The 22,024-nt window shown below is 39.6% G+C and overlaps 1 protein-coding gene across 1 annotated transcript; it reads right to left on the bottom strand.

Annotated features, from left to right (window-relative positions):
* Positions 1 to 16,222: 16,222 nt before the first annotated feature.
* LOC147637067 (jasmonoyl--L-amino acid synthetase GH3.5-like) lies at positions 16,223 to 19,237 on the bottom strand. The gene is made up of 4 exons (XM_086800686.1): positions 18,754 to 19,237; positions 18,324 to 18,425; positions 17,277 to 18,160; positions 16,223 to 17,079 (listed from the first exon to the last, which is right to left on the bottom strand). Exons 1-4 carry the CDS (start codon positions 19,062 to 19,064, stop codon positions 16,460 to 16,462), a joined length of 1,917 nt encoding a protein of 638 aa, XP_086656812.1. The 5' UTR covers positions 19,065 to 19,237; the 3' UTR covers positions 16,223 to 16,459.
* Between the last annotated feature and the right edge of the window lie 2,787 nt (positions 19,238 to 22,024).

The raw sequence follows: 22,024 nt of genomic DNA, 5'->3' as shown, positions 1-22,024 counted from the left end.
CCTCTCTGCAAGCTATTTAGTGTTAGCCAGGGATTTAATATTCACGTGATCACAAGACTTTTTGTGATAATAACACATGTGAATAAGTTATTCACATGTTCTTATGTTACCGTTCACAAAATAACAGGTCACTTGCCATTTGGGAACCCCTTAAAAGCTTGGCTACACATGGGAATAAGCTATTCACATGTTCTCATGTTACCATCTTCACACACTACAAGGGATCGGGCTCATAGCTGTGCTCCTAGCCACTAAAAATGACTTGTGAAAAAAAGTAGCGGGCCCGTGTGTATCAGCGCGTGTATAATCGCAGCCAGAGACGCGTGTAAAAGCACGTGTATAGGACTGTTCAGACGCGCTGATACACGGGCGTATACATGCATTCTGTCAGTTTAACTGCGCTTAGACGCGCTGATAGAAGCGTCTATACACGCGTTTTGTCAGTTTAGCTGCGCTTATACACTCGTATTTCACAGATTTGATGCGTCTATATACGCGTGTTTTAGAGATTATCCGCGTATATACACGCGACTTTTTGCAGAGCTGATGCGTTTATACACGCGAACAGAGAGCAAAAAAAAATCCAGAGAGTGCTATTTGGTACCTGAATGCTGTTCCAGCATTCCAGCACTCAATAACACTCTCTGGATTTTTCTTTTTGGGTGCATTGGACCATCCACGAGGAAGATATCCACGAGGAAGATTAGGACAAGAACGACATGAATGCATACATTGTCAATACACGATTCAAGACAGATATGAATGCAATACTATTGATTCACGATTCAATATTACTATCAAAAATTTTATGTGTACACATATATACAAGGGAGTCCATATGTCGAAGTAGCCCATGGCTTCAGTTACAAAAATATATATACAACCACATCCTCAATATGGAATGTGATACTATAAGTCTGAGTACTACTCAGACCCAGATGATGACTCGGTGCTCCCTCCATGCTCAGATGAGCTCACATCGGTCGGAATGTCCGATGAGTAGTGCTCACGTCCACCCTCTGCAGTGGCGGCGGGTGGATCATCAGCAGCTTGTGCCAGTTCAAGTAATATATAGTATATAAGTATATATATATGTAATTCAATAAACCAAAATCATTCGTTTAGAGTTTTCAAGTACCTGTCGACCGTATGGTCTCATGGCCATCTCAAACTGCGCGTCCGTAATATGTCCCTCGGCTCTGAAGATGGCCCACGTGTCATGTCTGCTATGCCGGCAAGCATACCCAGTATCGTGGGCTGTGGGCTTCCTCTCCGTAACCCGTCGTCGCTGTATCATAATCAACACAATTTGTAAGATTAAAACAATCATAGAATCAATGAATTAAGTAAACAATCAAATAAAGTGGCAAGATACGAACTCTGTCTCCCATGACTCGACGCCGCCAGATCCGAAATGCGAAGATCCAATGGTCTCCATCTACATCCCTCGTGCCTCCACATGCTGCCTGCTCTTCACGCCACCCTCTGCTCATTTCTTTGCCTCCTTCCACTCGCGTTTGTGCGCAGTGGTGGCAGGTTTCTCGGCAGGATAGCCACCGCAGCTACATTTAGAGCATCATTGTACGCGAGTTTTTTAAGGTGATATCTTTTATTACTTAAGATCTCCCTTATTCGCGTCCTTCCCCATACATCCGAGAATGTAGCATGTGGGGGATTGGGGTACCGACTATGTACAGCCTCCTGATCTTTAAATTTAATAAAATAATTTCTATACAAGTTTGATACTACCCCACGCATGTACTCCATTACCTCTTTCCCCCTCGCATCCATCACTATCCTGCCCCTATCCATCACATCATAGCAGATCACTCCCTCCACCTCTCTCATCTCCTCCTCATCTGAACTGTCTCCTCTAACTCTTCTCCCTCTATCTCCTCTCTCACCGCGTGCCCTTCTACCTCCCCCACCAAAGCACCTGCCGCATCCTCCACTCCCACTCTTCCTACTGCTGCGGGTGGAGTCACGACTGGAGGATTGTCTACGTGACGGTGGCTGTGAGCCTTGACGTGATGGTGGCTCTGAGGGAGTACGTGATGGTGGCTGTGAGCCCTAACGTGACGGTGCTTGGGAGGGTATGTGTGAGTGTGTCTGGGACGAGGTATGTCTCCTCGGTGGGCGTGGAGAGGAGAAGCTGCATGCCGTCTCGTCGCAGTGCCCTGGATACTCGCGGTAGGGGTATAGACACCATGCATGGAAGGAGGGGGATGGGCATACATGTACTCTGTAAGCTCAACTGAACCAGGATGGCATCCAAAATGATTTAGCATCTCCATTAGCTAATTGCTGTACGCAAATGGATCGGATGAAGAACCTAGAATATCCATAAAGAATTTGCAAAAATAAAAGTATATACATGATTGCATCAAAGCACAAATGCAAGCTAGGCGCACGTATGATTTTCCACCATCAAACTGACATCACTATCTAGAGAATTCACATCTTCAACAACACTCAGAACTATAGAGTTATCCTCCTACAACTCTTCAAAAACTACATCACTATCACCACAACATCCATCTTGTGTGGTTATCTTCAAAGGTTGCACACACATTATTGCATGCATGACTATCACCATCCTGAACATCATGGGTTGTCTCTTGACTCACACAAATACCATCATCCAAGCCACCTATCAGCTCTAAGACCATAGAATGGGGAAACACAGTCGCGTGTATACACCTGTCCAAAAACGCATGTATACACCCGTCCAGAAATACGTGTATACACCCGTCCAAAAACGCGTGTATATGCGCATGAACCGTCTGTGCAGACAGGATACACGTAGAAATACACGCGTTCCTACACGCGGCCTGCGAAAATGTTTTTTTGAAAGCGACTGACCTCCGACAAATAGTCCTTATAAAAGGCCCACTGTCGTCCCCTGTCATAATCGTTCACCAGATGGCAACCAGAGAAGGAGAAGGATGGAGACAAACCCATAAAGGAAAGAGACAATAGCATAAACAAATCTGAGGAAAGAGACAGGGCAAAGGACAAACTGACTCACCTCTGAAAAAGTGAGTCTTCTTTTTGGTCGGTTTCCTTCACCCGTGTGTGCTCCTTGTCTGCTCCTTACACTTAGGTTTAGTGCTCTGTTGGAAGAGGTGACGACGAAGGAGAGAAAATCTATTTTTTGAAAATGTTTATTTGGGGAAGGCGGGTTATTTTTAGGTTGAACAGGTCGTCACATGTAAAAACGTGTGTATTTTTGCATTTATAATAAATTAGCCGCGTTTATACACGCGATTTTTAGGATTTTTAGGATCTAGGTGCGTCAATACACGCGATTTTTAGGATCTAGCCGTGTTAATACACGCGATTTTTATACTTTCATTAAAAACTGATTATGATTTTGTGTTTTCTGGTTTGTGTTAGGATGTCATCAACCTCCTCAAGCAGTTCTGGTGAGGATGAGACAATGCGTCATCGCAATCGCGATGTATGGTTGGGACAAAGGATCAAGTGTATGTGTAATCGATGTCAAGGATGCATTGTACGAGCACGTCGAATTACCTTGAATCACATCTCCATGTATGGAGAATGGAATCAAACAGGTTTAGAGGTGAGTAGATATAAATTGATAGTATTCAAATGACTCATGGTATCCAAATTAAATTAATGGAGTTGTAATATATATACTCTAATTGAAGCAGGACGCAGTACCACACCCGAACATGGTGCCCTATGCGCGACGAGAGCACGCAAAGCGTCGACGAGATGATGTCGGAGCTTCGGGATCTATTGTCAGAGATGAGTGGGAAAGGGATGACAATAGCCCTGCACCCCACGAAGTTGTGGAAGAGGAAGTGTTTGATGATATGGTGCGGTATCTTTTTAAGGATGATCCCAAAGGTATGGACGACGATGATATGGAACAAGAGCATCTTTACAAGGCTTGATCGACACCAGTTTTTGAAGGGTGCACATTCTCTATTTTACGTGCTTCACTTGAACTACTCAATATACAAATAGTTTATGGATGGAGCAATGCAAGTCTTGACACATTATTGAAGTAAGCATTCTAACTTGCAACACTTCCAAATGATATCCATGTTGATTGGTTGCATGAGAAAATGGAGAGAGCAGAGAGCGACGAGGGGCTGCATATCACGGCGGAAGAATGGGAGTATGCATGAGAATGCATGTTAAAGGTACATAGAACTAATGTTCTGCATTAGTTGTTGTAAGTGATTTGCTTTTAATATTTATTCACACTGCTTACACAAATATTGCTTCTATTTTGGTCTAGTGCACTATGTTCAATGCTATATGGTGTGAAGGCAAGCATTTTCGAACACAAAGAATTGATGAAAAGAGGAATACACAAGATTGCGGTGTCATTAGTAGCTTTGATGGAGCTAATGGAAAAATGGATGATTATTGTCCAAGACATATTTAGGCTTAACTTTCGTCGCTTCTTTGTGTATGTTTTGGATGTCAAATGGCAAATGAACGTGGTGGAAAAAGGACCTAATGCAATGATAAAATGCCATGCAAGTGGCTATGTAACTATTGACTCTACAAAGTTTTGGCAAACAAAGAAAGATAGGCTCATATTGCCACAACAATGTGAGCAGGTATGCATTTTTTTACTAATGTGTTTCATGTACATATATATCTAAGATTGCGTACCCCTTGACTTTTGATATGCTAATTAATTACTGCAGTATGTGTATTTGAGTAGGTTATCTATCTGCCAATGGTGCATGACATTAAATGGTGGTACGTCATCCCTATTGCACCATGTTCCAAAGTGATGTATAATACATTCACTAATATGGAGCATATGGAGGATGTAACAAGCCGCAATGAAGATGATGTCGAACATGCCAATGAAGATGTTGTGATCGATGATCAAGAAATAACAGATGATCATGATAATGAGGATGAGCGTGCCATTTCTCATGATCATGAGAATGACCCTACCATTGAGGATGATGGTAATGTTGATGAGGATGATCAGGACATCGATACCATTATCAATGGACAGAATATCGATAGTGGAATAAATTTAATCGTAGCCTTACAAATTAATCAAATGGATATTGATGTTGATCGTTTCGCAAGGATGGATCTTATTGAAGATGAGATCAAACCCTAACCAATCCATCACTGTATCATTCTAAATTGATGACATTTCTATTGTATATGTTGTCTTTTAATTATCTCATGATTTATTTTTGAATATATTTCATTATTGTAAATGCATGTAGTGGGATTGTGTAATGATATATATTGTAATGTACTATGAGATGGTTTAAAGAAAGTAGTTTTTAATTTTGTAAAAGAATTTAGTTTTTCTTAATAAAGCGTGTATTGATGCGTGTATTGACGCGTGTATAATTGCGTGTATATACATGCGCTTATACAGGCGTTTCTGAAACTAGTATACACGCGAATTTAGATGCCAGTATACACGCGCTGGTCGATGCCAATATACACGCGAATTTAAATGCCAATATACACGCGTCCGATACTATTCAAATACATGCGCGACCATACACGCGCCCGTAATTTATCGCGTGTATGGAACGCGTGTATGGCAGCATTGTCTTGTAGTGACAATGTCTTGTAGTGACATAATAGCAGGTCAGTGGCCACCTAAGAAGATTTTTTATGCCCGACAAAGATAATTTTTTTAGGCCCTTGTGAAAGCTTTGTGAATATAACATGTGATCACAAGATTTTTTGTGTTAATAACATGTTTACATGTTCTCGTTTACATCAGTGAAATCCTTGGCACTGTTAGCTTCTTGAAGATGCTTCATCTGCAATCTTTCCTTACCTCAAACAATGTTGCCTCTTCTTTGTTTTCTTACATGATTTTTTTTTCGGGGGTTTACTTAGCCATCAATATAGCTACATGAGCCCCTAAACAAGCTTCACAATGCATGGTATCTTGCATGCCCCTTGAAGGGTTCTTTCTTTGAGTTTCTCCCTATGAGAAACCATAGGTGCATTCACATGTGAAAGTTTCCACTACTTCCACCACTCTCACTCATTTTCTATGAGTGAACACATGTGCATCCTCCTCTTGATGCACATACATGGACTCCATCTTGAGTCTCAAACCTTTTTTGCTTCATCCAATCAAAACATGCACCTTAAAACATGCTCTTTGCCCAAATGCAAGAGCCCTGGGATCCACATATCCCAACAACCAGCAACTCTTCAACATTGAGCATTTTTCCATGCTCAAAACCAAAACTTTGAGGCAAAACTTCACAAAACCAACCTTCTTGAGACACCTTTGTCTCCTTGGCAGCTTCCTTGTTGACACTGAAGACTCCATAGCCTTCATACTTGCTGAAATCTCCATTTTCAGCTTCTTTGATGATGAGCAGGTTTTTCATGTTGCAAAATCCCATTTGCAACTCTTGGGCAGCTTCTATGCAACCACCTTGTTGCAAATCTCCTCTCAAACTTGAGAATGGTAGCTCCAAATCTCTCTCAAGTCCTTAAATACAAATCTCTCAAGTCCTCAAATACAAATCTCTCAAGTCCTCACAAATGCAAATCCAAATGATAATATGAGTGTGCATATTTTTTTTCATATAATTGAAAATAATGCTTAATCAAAGAGCTCATAACCAAGAAAAACTATACATAAATAATCACCATGATCAAGAGTCTACCCAAGCTCTGATACCATGTTAACAATCCTAAAATGGGATTGATCATGGTGATAGACATAGATTAGGTAACATAATTAAGATGGATTAAACCACACTAAGAACTTTATAAGAGAGAGAGAGAGATTGCACACTCAACACTCAATTCTATTCTCTTGCATATCACAATGAACCATACAATGACATAGGCTTTCTAGCCTTATCCCACTTTACACATCATCATCCAACACTCACACGCCATACAATATTACATGTGGCATTCTTACCTTGCCACAATATCTTGCACCTCTAGGGTGCTTTTCCACATACACACAACACCGTGATTACATCTCTCAACAATTTACACAGTATTAGTGAAAACCAAATGTAACTACCTTGCACATCTGATATTGAAGATTTTAGGAATTTTTTGCAATTCTTCTTAACCTTTAAGTGCACACCACCCCTTCAGAAGTCTGATGAACTATTCTCCAACACTATTGTGTATAATGCATTAATGAAATACAATAGAAATACGTTAATTAAATACAATAATGTATAATGCCTAAAAATTGAATCGACATTGATTGAAGAAATGGAGAAGAGGGATTGCTTTAATTTCTTCTTCTTTTCCTTCCTACAAATATGAAGTATTAAACAAACCTTTGCAATGTGAGAATACTAATGGTAATTACTTAAATCCTTAAGTAGAAAATTCAATATATAAACTTGGAGTAACTAATCTCTCTCTCTCTCTCTCTTTGTACATGTAGAAATACACGCGTTCCTACATGCGGCCTGCGAAAATTTTTTTTGAAAGCGACTGACCTCCGACAAATCGTCCTTATAAAAGGCCCACTGTCGCCCCCTGTCATAATCGTTCACCAGATGGCAACCAGAGAAGGAGAAGGACGGAGACAAACCCATAAAGGAAAGAGACAATAGCATAAACAAATTTGAGGAAAGAGACAGGGCAAAGGACAAACTGACTCACCTCTGAAAAAGTGAGTCTTCTTTTGGTCGGTTTCCTTCACCCGTGTGTGCTCCTTGTCTGCTCCTTGCACTTAGGTTTAGTGCTCTGTTGGAAGAGGCGACGACGAAGGAGAGCAAATCTATTTTTTGAAAATGTTTATTTGGGGAAGGTGGGTTATTTTTAGGTTGAACAGGTCATTACGTGTAAAAACGCGTGTATTTTCACGTTTATAATAAATCAGCCGCGTTTATACATGCGATTTTTAGGATGTAGCCGCATTCTTACACGCGATTTTCAGGATGTAGCCGCGTTGATACACGCGATTTTTAAATGTAGCTGCGTTAATACACGCGATTTTTAGGATGTAGCCGCGTTAATACACACGATTTTTAGGATGTAGCCGCGTTAATACACGCGATTTTTAGGATCTAGCCGCGTCAATACACGCAATTTTTAGGATCTAGCCGCGTTAATACACGTAATTTTTATACTTTCATTAAAAACTGATTATGATTTTGTGTTTTCTGGTTTGTGTTAGGATGTCATCAACCTTCTCAAGCAGTTCTGGTGAGGATGAGACAATGCATCATCGTAATCGCGATGTGTGGTTGGGACAAAGGATCAAGTGTATGTGTAATCGATGTCAAGGATGCATTGTACGAGCACGTCGAACTACCTTGAATCACATCTCCATGTATGGAGAATGGAATCAAACAGGTTTAGAGGTGAGTAGATATAAATTGATAGTATTCAAATGACTCATGGTATCCAAATTAAATTAATGGAGTTGTAATATATATACTCTAATTGAAGCAGGATGCAGTACCACACCCTAACATGGTGCCCTACGCGCGACGAGAGCACGCAAAGCGTCGACGAGATGATGCTGGAGCTTCGGGATCTATTGTCAGAGATGAGTGGGAAAGGGATGACAATAGCCCTGCACCCCACGAAGTTGTGGAAGAGGAAGTGTTTGATGATATGGTGCGATATCTTTTTAAGGATGATCCCAAAGGTATGGATGACGATGATATGGAACAAGAGCATCTTTACAAGGCTTCATCGACACCGGTTTTTGAAGGGTGTACATTCTCTATTTTACGTGCTTCACTTGAACTACTCAATATACAAATAGTTTATGGATGGAGCAATGCAAGTCTTGACGCATTATTGAAGTAAGCATTCTAACTTGCAACACTTCCGAATGATATCCATGTTGATTGGTTGCATGAGAAAATGGAGAGAGCAGAGAGCGACGAGGGGCTGCATATCACGGCGGAAGAATGGGAGTATGCACGAGAATGCATGTTAAAGGTACATAGAACTAATGTTTTGCATTAGTTGTTGTAAGTGATTTGCTTTTAATATTTATTCACATTGCTTACACAAATATTGCTTCTATTTTGGTCTAGTGCACTATGTTCAATGCTATATGATGTGAAGGCAAGCATTTTCGAACACAAAGAATTGATGAAAAGAGGAATACACAAGATTGCGGTGTCATTAGTAGCTTTGATGGAGCTAATGGAAAAATGGATGATTATTGTCCAAGACATATTTAGGCTTGACTTTCGTCGCTTCTTTGTGTATGTTTTGGATGTCAAATGGCAAATGAACGTGGTGGAAAAAGGGCCTAATGCAACGATAAAATGCCATGCAAGTGGCTATGTAACTATTGACTCTACAAAGTTTTGGCAAACAAAGAAAGATAGGCTCATATTGCCACAACAATGTGAGCAAGTATGCATTTTTTTACTAATGTGTTTCATGTACATATATATCTAAGATCGCATACCCCTTGACTTTTGATATGCTAATTAATTACTGTAGTATGTGTATTTGAGTAGGTTATCTATCTGCCAATGGTGCATGACATTAAACGGTGGTACGTCATCCCTATTACACCACGTTCCAAAGTGATGTATAATACATTCACTGATATGGAGTATATGGAGGATGTAACAAGCCGCAATGAAGATGATGTCGAACATGCCAATGAAGATGTTGTGATCGATGATCAAGAAATAAGAGATGATCATGATAATGAGGATGAGCGTGCCATTTCTCATGATCATGAGAATGACCCTACCATTGAGGATGATGGTGATGTTGATGAGGATGATCAGGACATCGATACCATTATCAATGGACAGAATATCGATAGTGGAATAAATTTAATCGTAGCCTTACAAATTAATCAAATGGATATTGATGTTGATCGTTTCGCAAGGATGGATCTTATTGATAATGAGATCGAACCCTAACCAATCCATCACTGTATCATTCTAAATTCATGACATTTCTATTGTATATGTTGTCTTTTAATTATCTCATGATTTATTTTTGAATATATTTCATTGTTGTAAATGCATGTAGTGGGATTGTGTAATGATATATATTGTAATGTACTATGAGATGGTTTAAAGAAAATAGTTTTTAATTTTGTAAAGGAATTAAGTTTTTCTTAATAAAGCGTGTATTGATGCGTATATTGACGCGTGTATTAATGCGTGTATATACACGTGCTTATCATTAGGAACTCAATGGAGTCTTTTTGGGCCCTTTAATTTGCCATGAGGTTATGGAAACGTTTAACTTTTTGACAAATAGGAGCCCGCCATGTAAGCAAAAACCATGGGTTTGTAAGAGAGGTTTAAGAGTGGTCAAAGGGTGCACTTTTCCCCCAAAAGGGGGGGGGCAATTTTACAATTTTCGGACCTCCATAACTTCTACATATAAGCTCCGATTTGAGCGGAGATTACAGATCCGTGATCTACGCATCAAGAGCTTTCCATAGATATGTTACATGATATGGTTTTATCCGCTAGATTTTAAATTCCATTTTTCCCCCAAAATTCAAATTCGAATAAAGTAACCGTTTTGAAGCTTCAAATTAGAAAACGTTTCTTCTTAAGAGAAAAGGTTTGACTCCCTTAAACTGCCAAATAAAAGGGCCCAAGAAGACTCCATTGAGTTCCTAATGACAAGCGTTTCTGAAACCAGTATACATGCGAATTTAGATGCCAGTATACACGCGCTGGTAGATGTCAATATACACGCGAATTTAAATGCCAATATACACGCGCCCGATACTATTCAAATACATGCGCGACCATACACGCGCCCGTAATTTATCGCGTGTATGGAACGCGTGTATGGCAGCATTGTCTTGTAGTGACAATGTCTTGTAGTGACATAATAGCAGGTCAGTGGCCACCTAAGAAGATTTTTTTATGCCCGACAAAGATAATTTTTTTAGGCCCTTGTGAAAGCTTTGTGAATATAACATGTGATCACAAGATTTTTTTGTGTTATTAATATATGTTATTAACATGTTCTCGTTCTCGTTTACGTCAGTGAAATCCTTGGCACTGTTAGCTTCTTGAAGATGCTTCATCTACAATCTTTCCTTACCTCAAACAATGTTGCCTCTTCTTTGTTTTCTTGCATGATTTTTTTTTCGGGGGTTTACTTAGCCATCAATATAGCTACATGAGCCCCTAAACAAGCTTCACAATGCATGGTATCTTGCATGCCCCTTGAAGGGTTCTTTCTTTGAGTTTCTCCCTATGAGAAACCATAGGTGCATTCACATGTGAAAGTTTCCACTACTTCCACCACTCTCACTCATTTTCTATGAGTGAACACATGTGCATCCTCCTCTTGATGCACATACATGGACTCCATCTTGAGTCTCAAACCTTTTTTGCTTCAGCCAATCAAAACATGCACCTTAAAACATGCTCTTTGCCCAAATGCAAGAGCCATGGGATTCACATATCCCAACAACCAGCAACTCTTCAACATTGAGCATTTTTCCATGCTCAAAACCAAAACTTTGAGGCAAAACTTCACAAAACCAACCTTCTTGAGACACCTGTGTCTCCTTGGGAGCTTCCTTGTTGACACTGAAGACTCCATAGCCTTCATACTTGTTGCTGAAATCTCCATTTTCAGCTTCTTTGATAATGAGCAGGTTTTTCATGTTGCAAAATCCCATTTGCAACTCTTGGGCAGCTTCTATGCAACCTCCTTGTTGCAAATCTCCTCTCAAACTTGAGAATGGCAGCTCCAAATCTCTCTCAAGTCCTCAAATACAAATCTCTCAAGTCCTCACAAATGCAAATCCAAATGATAATATGAGTGTGCATATTTTTTTTTCATATAACTGAAAATAATGCTTAATTAAAGAGCTCATAACCAAGAAAAACTATACATAAATAATCACCATGATCAAGAGCCTACCCAAGCTCTGATACCATGTTAACAATCCTAAAATGGGATTGATCATGGTGATAGACATAGATTAGGTAACATAATTAAGATGGATTAAACCACACTAAGAACTTTATAAGAGAGAGAGAGAGATTGCACACTCAACACTCAATTCTATTCTCTTGCATATCACAATGAACCATACAATGACATAGGCTTTCTAGCCTTATCCCACTTTACACATCATCATCCAACACTCACACGCCATACAATATTACATGTGGCATTCTTACCTTGCCACAATATCTTGCACCTCTAGGGTGCTTTTCCACATACACACAACACCGTGATTACATCTCTCAACAATTTACACAGTATTAGTGAAAACCAAATGTAACTACCTTGCACATCTGATATTGAAGATTTTAGGAATTTTTTGCAATTCTTCTTAACCTTTAAGTGCACACCACCCCTTCAGAAGTCTGATGAACTATTCTCCAACACTATTGTGTATAATGCATTAATGAAATACAATAGAAATACGTTAATTAAATACATTAATGTATAATGCTTAAAAATTGAATCGACATTGATTGAAGAAATGGAGAAGAGGGATTGCTTTAATTTCTTCTTCTTTTCCTTCTTACAAATATGAAGTATTAAACAAACCTTTGCAATGTGAGAATACTAATGGTAATTACTTAAATCCTTAAGTAGAAAATTCAATATATAAACTTGGAGTAACTAATCTCTCTCTCTCTCTCTCTCTTTGTACAAGGATAGGAAAACAATTTTCCTTTAAAAAAACGAGTAGCCTTAGCCGTCTTTGATGGGTAGGGGTTGAGGGAAATTTCACTTAAATGCTCAAATAGATCTGGACCTCCATCATCCACAAATTGGAATGTGAATATTTTTCCTTTTCATATTGGGCCATGCATCTCCCTAGTGTCTTCTCATCATCAATCTCATAACAACCTTACCATCCAATGCCAATGTCCCACCAAAGATTACACTCTGAGACACAAATGATGGGTATCATAAAATCAGTGATCGCAACTTGACTTACATCACCAAGTCATAAAGAAATTATGCAATGTCTTCACTCTAGTGTAGCAAAAACTACTAACTTGTTGGGTTCATCCCAAGACGATAGGTTGGACATAGTCACAAATCCACTCCAATTCAATAGGTAATCCAATCTGTCTCGTAGATTTCATCATCTCCTATAATCTCTCTCTCTCTCTCTCTCTCTCTCTCTATACATCATTATGACCATGTCTAATAGCTTACCAGTCTCAACAGGATCTGGATAGCTAAAGTAAGACACAATGATGTAATTTGGAGTGCAAGTGCCTACAACGCTATGAACATCTACCTTACAAAACCCAAGTGGAATGTATTCTCGATCAAAGAACAAATCACATATAGAGACATTTAATATAAACATATCCACATCAGGAATGAATGTATTACAAGAAGAAGATCCCTTTTGCTCACTTATGCATGAACCAAACAACACCCTCTTCTTCACAAAGAATAATTAGTAAAAAAGATTATAATATGTACCCTCAAAGACAGAAGCTCTCCATCGAAAGAAATCTACATATTTTCTTAGGTAAATAACTTTAGTATCATTATTGAAAACACATAAGGTAAATGCTAAGCACATGCATTTTTTGTGTAACTTCAACTTGAGCAACAGAGTTGGTGATGAATATTAATTCTTCAAGAAGTACATGAGGTCCCGTGATAGTGGTATCATAGCTTTGGGTACTTTCACTTGAAGAATAGGGAGAAGCTCACAAAAGTCCAAATAATAAAGAAGATAAAATCTTACGGACTCTTGGACAAAGGTTGGAAAGTTTACGAGATTTTTCTGAGCCATAGGATGAAGAACTAGATCAAAGGCTAGCAATTTAGGTCACCTTTACTCCAAAACCACTTCTATGAAGCCAAAAACCACCCTTCTAGATGAAATATGGTTTTCCTCATCTCTTAACCCCTTGTTAATCCGTCTATATAGATGAAGTCAGCATATAAGGGAGGATTGGGCTCCCCTTTTAGATTGCTAAAACCTTGCTCATGATAAAAATCTATAATGGACGCTTGCCCATAAATTAATTTAAGAAAAGCAAAGCACTTACTTGACTATTTATAGCCTAATTAATCCTCGAATTAAAAATCTTAAACAATTGAAAAATTCAAGATTCTAAAAGATTATGAAGAGTTTGAGACTAGTGACTTTGTTTCTCTTTTCTCACAATCGTGCTGCAGCACAGGTTCACAGCCAAGAAGAAAGTGTTTCTATCTCTTCTTTTAAAAAGCCTAAGCTAAGCTTTCTAAGCTTTGAAGCTTAAAATTGTTATAAGATTTTTCAAAATCTTATAACTCTCAAAGATTACCTATTACATATGCTTTAAAGGCTCATATTGCTATACGCTCAAAGCCTTCATTGGCTACAAAAAAGAAAAGGAAAGAGAGGGAGCTCTAAAAAAGTAAAATTTCACCACGTGGATAAAACTTGGAGCATTCTTTAATGAAAATTTTCAAACCTTTTAAAGACTTCTTCAGTGCATTATTACTTGGATTATTTCGGCGTTAAGGAGTTATTTTGCTAGTTATCTTCTATATTAGACGCGTTTCTTCGAAAATATTCTCAAGCTCTTGAAGACTTCCATAACCATGGCTTTTTGTTGACTATTCAACATCAATAAATTTATTTCTGCCACTTATATTTCAACATAGAAGCTCCAATTCAAATATTTTGCCAACTCTTCAAATTCATACACACACACACACACACACACACACACACACACGCACATAGTCTAAAGCATATATAAACCCTAATATATCTATGTCTATATTTATATAATATATTATATTTATTTTATGCAATATATATATTTGATTTTTGTGTGTGTATAATAAGCACATATAGCCTAATACATTTTTCAGCCATATGTGAGTGTATGTGTGTGGCCTAAAATATATATAGCCTAAAAATACACACACACACACATATATATATTAGACTTTAGGCTATATACGTGTGTTTGTGTGTAGCTATATATGTGTGTGTAGCTATATATGTGTGTGTGTAACTATATATATATATCTCTCTCTCTCTTAAATCCTATTATACATCTGTATAGCCTAATAGAAATATTAGATTACATATCTATTAGGCTACACACACACAAATGCATAAATACATACATACATCATGCATTCTCTCTCTGTACATCATAACTATTAAAAAAACACACATTCTCTCTCTCTCTCTCTCTCTCTCTCTCTCTCTCTCTCTCTCTCTCTCTCTCTCGCGTAAACGTTCATTTTTTTTAATAAAGCATGCATTTTTCTCTGTACATCATAACTATTAAAAGAACACACATTCTCTCTTTCTCTCTCTCTCTCTCTCTCTCTCTCTCTCTCTCTCACACACACACACACACACACACAGAGTTTCAACAACATATATAATAGAAAAGTTTTAAAAAAAGTATGCCACACGTGTCGAACCATTAAAAAAAGAAACATCACACTTAAGAAAAAAGAAGAAGTTGTGAAAAGCAAATGAGAATAGTAGAAAGTGAGTTAAGCAAAAGAATATTGTAGAAAGTAACCTAGACAAGCATGCAAAAAGAATAAGTCAAAGATCAAAAAAGAAGAAGAGAAAGGGAGGGAGATGCATAGGGTCCCCCATCGCCAAATCATCTCCCAAACTTCGGCAATCATCAACCTACCGTCCTCTCCCGAAAAGCATTCAAATCTCTTTTTTTTCAAATTCAAAAAATCTTTTATTGAAGAGAATGCTTTAAATTCTCTTCTTCTTTCCCAAAAATTCAAATTCAAATTCAAATTCCTCTTTGGCTACCACACGTGGCAAATCGGCCTTCTTCGTTACGATAATATAGAGATGAGGAGAAGGAAAAGAAGCATGCCCTTCCAATGATCTCTGTTCATCACAAAGAAAAGAAATGGAGGTTTAATCTATGGGCACTTCAAATCGAATCTAATGATTCTAATCTTGGGGTTGCCCTTCAAGTTCTGAAGGCTATTTAATAATAATGTGCCTGACATATGGGGGGGGCACACAACACTCTTAAACAAACCTTTGCAGAGTGAGAATACTAATGGTAATTACTTTCCTTAAATATCATGTTTAAATGAATTCAAAGTACTGAATCTCTCACTTTTTGTATATCAGGACTAGAGTTGGAGTACCCTTTTAAAGAAATGAAAAGAAGCATGCCCTTCCAATCAGGGTTCGAGAAAAAGAATGGTTCAACTTAGCCTAGAACTTGTTCGTATTTGTGCAAAGCTTTTGCTCAAATTTATGGGAGAAGGAAAAGAATCCTCTTCAAAATTTTCAAGTTTTAGTTATATTTTGTTTCAATTTCTTCTTCAAATTACAATGAGAAGGTTTTTAATCCAGCTCAGTAAGACGTTCTTCCGGAACTCTGCTTCCTTCCAATGATCTCTTTGGAATCTCATCTTGCAAGTTATTAAGGCTGTTTAATAACGTGCGTGACATCCGGGGGGCCACACGGCAGCTTTGTGTCGAGAAAAAGTCCCCTTAAGAAGGCTTGAGAAAGAAATAAAAACTCTTGGCCAACGTGGTGGCCGCCCGGCCCTAGGAGAAGGTGGCTGAGCTGAAAAGGGCGGTGGAGGTACTATTCCGGAGAATGGAGAGGACGTCGGAAGAGACGACGCAGCGGGGGGTTTTGTACTGTGTGATGGCGGCCCCTTTGGACAAGAAGCGGTCTAGAAGCCTTGAAAAGGTTCCACGCTGGACCACACAAAGCTCGAGGGCACCAATGGTGCTCATTTTGCGAGAGGTGACGTAGCCGGGCTCAACGAAGGCACGGTCCATGAGGGTGGCGCAATCGGCAAGCCACTGTTGGAGCTGAATATTATTTTCAATGAGATTATCCTCTTGTAATTGCTGTTGTTGACACGGCGGCCTCTTGTGCAGCTCGTCACTGGCCACCACCTCCCAGAAGATGACGTAGTGCCCCGGCGCCGTCTTACGGTCTGCGTAGCTAGTGTAGTCCACCAGCTCAATGGACTTCCCGCTCGCTTCTGCCAGCCGCTTGGCTGCTCGGTTGACCACCATTTTCAAATCCTTCTCCGTGTTCTTGTCTATGTTTATGCTGAGCACCACATTCTTCCTGCACACATAGGCGAATTGCGGGGCCGTGTTGTAGAAGCCTGTTACCCTCACCACATCTCCGAGCCGATACCTATACAGTCCTGTGATCAAGCCAAAAAATGGAATACAACGAGAGTTAGAATCTTGATCCCCATTTATCGAACGATTAAAGCATTAGGCCACACTTTCTTTTTATGTTAAGAGAGAGGGAAGGGGGGCTTGTGACAGCAGTTGAAAGACAGCAATAATAATGTGCGTGCAGCTGCTGCTGGTATAAGGAAGGAAGAAACTCGCTTACCCCATTGGGTCGTCATGACGATCTCGTACTCCTGGCCAACTTTCACCTCAGCGAGGCCAACGGGGGAGCCCTCGTCGTACGTAGCAGCTGAAGAGCTGGTGGGACCATTGAGAGCAGCGGCAGCGTTGTGGTCGTCGTCAACGGCGCCGCCGGCCTTAATGCTGGTAGACCTGTGCAAGGGGATGAACTCGAAGAAGGCTAGGCTGGGCACAAGAGTGAAAGAAACGCCGCTCGGGGGGCTTGACCTCGGGTTAATATTAACCCCGATCCAACCCTCGGTGGCACCATAGTCAGCGCTAACCAAGGGCACCTTCGAGCCTGCATAACGCTGCAGTTTCTCCATGTAAGTCTCCATCGCCCCCGTCATTATCGAGAGGACATATTTACACCGGGGCCACAACGCCTCTATCACTCCATTCCAATCACCCATCATCAAACCTCTACACTTCATCGAGATCCCTTCTGCTAGCGTAGGATTTGGACTCAGAATGTCGCCTACTGCAACCCGAAGCGTATGATCTGTGATTTTAGGGCTTAATTTCCCTACCCTGATGTCTTCGCACAGGTCTTGCCACTCGCTTTCCAAGGCTCTCAAAGCCTCCACTAACGTGTATGCAAAGGGTGAGCTTAACACTTCCACTTCTTCACTGTAAAGAAGCCCGCATAATAAGTGGCAATACATGGACTGCCTGCAGTCTGAGCCAAGTACCACCTCGTCTGGACTGCATGCCCTCATCCCATTGCGCTTCTGCCTCAATTTGAACACATCACTCCTAATCATGTGGGTCGTTGCAGTCGCAGCCCTTAATCCTCCTTTTGTAGGGAAGAATTTCCCACAAAAGAGGAACTCCAGTATTCTTGCTCCTGATTCGATCGGATACACGCTGCAGGATATACAAGTACACAATTCATTATTAGTTTTAAAAAAATCGGATGCGCATATTCAAGAATTGTGAATTATAATGCTTAAGCTCTTCTTATTGCTCTCTAGGCAATATCACAGCAGCAAAGATATAAATATTGGTGCAAATTATTCAAACTACTCACCGATCTCTGAATGCAGCAGCGATACTAGCCACCGCCAAAGTGCCCGCCTTCAAACCTTCATGGAATGGAAGGTATTTTTCTCGTGTATCAGTAGTTCCAGAGCTGAATTACATACAGTATGCAAGAATTTCATGAAGGATTAATCGAATTTTGCACTGACGTATTTCATGAATGAACAATCGAATTATGCAGCACTTCAGGAGTCCGTAGAAAAAAAGAAGCAGAGGAAGAAGAAGAAGTAATTCATTGATTGACCTGGACTAATTACTGCATCTTCTTCGAGACAAATAATACGTGCTTCTTAGATTACAAGAAGAGCAATTATACATATATATATATATGCATACATTAATAATGCAATCGAAGAAAGCAAAGAGAGAGAATGGGATTGAATTGAATACTTATAATTTGTATTATATTACACACATACCTTAAGCAGATGGCATCGATGGGAGATGCAGTAAGAATGGATGAATTTTCACCATCCACAATCCTCTGTATGTAAGGCTTCAAGTCAGCGTGGGTGATCATGGGCACACAGCTTTTGAAAGTGAGGGGATCAATACTGCGTCCGTCGGTGGGCAAACCAAAATTTTGAAGATACTCGCAAGAAGCATTCTCTTTAAGTATAGAATTTAACAATGACTCTTGAACTCGAGCTGCGTTCTGGGTCATTTCCTCGAATCGAGCAATAGTAGTGCAGGGCTGGATGTCAATACGAGGAATAGGAAGGCCAGGCATTGCAGTGATCAAAATTGAAGTGGTTAATATTGTGTGGCAGATCTGTGGTCGAAGTACAGTTGTGCTAAAGTTTAATTATCTCGTGTGTGTGTTTTTTTGGGGGGGGTCTGCTGCTGCTGCTCTGAAGCTGTGGTATACACTTCTTCACAGAAAGAAGAAGAAGAAGAAGATGTGGCCATATACACGCGCTGAAAGCCTTTATATAAGAAAGAAGAAGAAGCTATGGCCGTATACACGCGCTGAAAGCATTTTTAATATTCTACTGTACACACAACATGCTCCACTTTACTATTCTACTGAGAGACCGCCGACCAGTGGCGACACCGCAGCAGCGACTGCCATCAAGCGCTCGGACAAGGCGCCACGTGTAACTTCAGGAGAGAATCACGTTTTTCTTTTATCGCTCACACTGGTACTTCACGGCCCACCTACAGTGGTTCGATTTTGTACACGATCCGGGCATAGGGAAACCTATTTCTTCATTTCTCAGCGCCGATGTAATGTTATTCTTGCAAGACCCCACCGACCTTCCCTTTCTTATTTTGGGATGTTAATGTTTTTGTGTGTGTATTAATCATCTCGTCAAAATTCGTACAAACACACAAACATATACATACAGACGTATATGTGTATATACATATATATATATATATGTACGTACATATACATATACACATATACTTTATATACATACATATATATATGTACATATATATGTATATATATATATATATATGTACATATATATGTATGTACGTACATATACATATACACATATACTTTATATACATACATATATATATATACATATATATGTATATATATATATATATATACATATATATGTATATATATATAAATAATTATTTGTGTGTCATTGTGTGCGCACATGTGGTGTGTGTGTTTGGAGAGAAGGCCATCGAGACTATACTTGTTTGCTGGCTTGTTGGACATCGCCCGTTTCCTATTGGCTACCGTCCATTTTTTCTTCTATTGCAACTAAACCCTTCTCGTCATTGCCTTTTCTTTTGCTCCGCCTCAAGGCTTGTGTGTGTGTGTGTGTGTGTGTGTGTGCGTGTGTGTGTGTGTGTGTGTGAGAGAGAGAGAGAGAGAGAGAGAGAGAGTTTTTTCCAACTCATTTTTCCAGATAAATTCGCCAACAACAAGCAGTCTACTCCCGTCATGGAGGTAAGATGTTGGAGGGAGTGGATCCTACATTAGGTGAAATTTGACACAAAAAGGGGCCATATAAGAAAAAAATGAATGGTGTAACATACCTCCTAGTTCAAATATATCAGGGAAGTACACTTCAATGTCACTCTAGGTTGAGTTTTGTGACAATTTGGATGTTGAACATCCAAATTGTTACAAAAGCTCACCTCTCTTCACTATTATGTAATGCAACTTGAAATGTAACTTACTCAATAACATGTAATCTAACATCAAATTTTTGCGAGTATATATTTTCAAAAATAGAGGTTGCCATTATAGCTTTAAATCATCTTTTACAACGAAATGTTTTTAAGTTTGCAAAAAATATCTAAAAAAGAGTTTGTGTCACTAAGATAAGTCTTATTCATCCTCGTAGGTGATGTCTCCATCTAAATCACCACCATGAGCACCTCCTAAGTGGCCACCACTAGCACCAGCACCGGCACTTGCAAGGATTCCAAGTAGATCATCAATGTTGAACAGCTTAGCACACATTGCTTGGACTTTGATAAGGTGTAATCACTGCATGGAGCTTTTGGTTCTTTGCACACAATGATGGAACCTCTGCTTCAAGCCAAGAAATCCTCTGAGTCACACTCTCTGCTGTTTGTCCTTGGCTTGCAAGGGCAATTCCTTGGATGGCCATCTCGATGATCTTCTCATGCTTGTTGTGTAACAAGATGACAAGACGCTTTCGTGCTGGCAAGGGAATATTTTCTCTTTTTACATCTGCTCATTCCTCAGGTCTACCTAGACCAATTCTTGCATTCTTTAGACGAGAGGTCCAATCTACTCGTCTCTTTAGGATATCTTCGACCTACACCTATTGAATAAAGTATAATGCCATTTGATTGTTATTTGGCATTTCTCTATCTTTAGCTTTGCCTTTGCCTTCGTAGCTATTGTATAAATTTGTGATTAAATCGGGTAGCAAAACCCTTAGCACTTGTCTTCTTCATGGGCATATTCTTTACAACCACCTGGAGCTGGGCCCAAAGCATGCATACACCACTAAAAGAGGCTGGGCCATTATCCACGCCTTTTTCGATGCTTTAGAACTAAGCTCAAAAATCCCAAAATGTCGAAATACTCATGGAAATACGCATCGAAAAGGAAACGTCGAAATCTACCTGGAAATACGCATGTTTTTTCACTCTTATTTCGACGACATTTTCGATAATTATTTCGACTGCTATTTCAACTCTTTTTTCGACGGATGCAGGAAAATTTCGACGCTTATTTCGATGGATGCAGGAAGATTTCGACACTCCGACGGATGCATGGAAAAAAGTATGGAAAAATAATATTGAGTTCATACCTGGAACAAGGAAATAACCGTCGAAAAAAAAAGTTTCCCACGTTGATTTTTCGACGACCATTTCGGCCACCTTTTCAACTTTCTTTTTGATGACCTTTTCGACGCTTATTTCGGCCACCTTTTCAACTTTCTTTTCGACGACCTTTTCGACGCTTATTTCGATGGTTGCTAGTGTTCGTTCAAATTCAAAATCTTTCCAGATCTTGTGCACCCCCGACATTTCAAATTCCATATCACCGACTTTCACCCTCCACAAATACTTAAGAGAGAATCCCCCTCCAAAAATAAGCATTCGTTCCCATTGCAAATCAATATGGAAACAATGGACGACGCCACACCCTCAAATTTTGTTCATTTAGAGGAGAAGACACTTTGTCCATGTACTCGCGCAAATACCAAGCGGCTCGACGTCGACGAATTTACAATGATC

The sequence above is a fragment of the Cibotium barometz genome, chromosome 7, assembly GCF_041138505.1.
Source record: "Cibotium barometz isolate CiBa-2024 chromosome 7, ASM4113850v1, whole genome shotgun sequence".
In the NCBI taxonomy this organism is placed as follows: domain Eukaryota; kingdom Viridiplantae; phylum Streptophyta; class Polypodiopsida; order Cyatheales; family Cibotiaceae; genus Cibotium; species Cibotium barometz.
This window is presented reverse-complemented; position numbering and strand designations above follow the sequence as displayed.

What these genes read in the sequence shown, in the direction of transcription:
- LOC147637067 (XM_086800686.1), bottom strand. Translation starts at nt 19,064, where the DNA reads ATGCCTGGCCTTCCTATTCCTCGTATTGACATCCAGCCCTGCACTACT. An exon ending in GCTGCTGCATTCAGAGATCG is followed by an intron (nt 18,161 to 18,323) that starts GTGAGTAGTTTG and finishes TATATCCTGCAG; the next exon opens with CGTGTATCCGATCGAATCAG. An exon ending in CGTCATGACGACCCAATGGG is followed by an intron (nt 17,080 to 17,276) that starts GTAAGCGAGTTT and finishes GCTTGATCACAG; the next exon opens with GACTGTATAGGTATCGGCTC.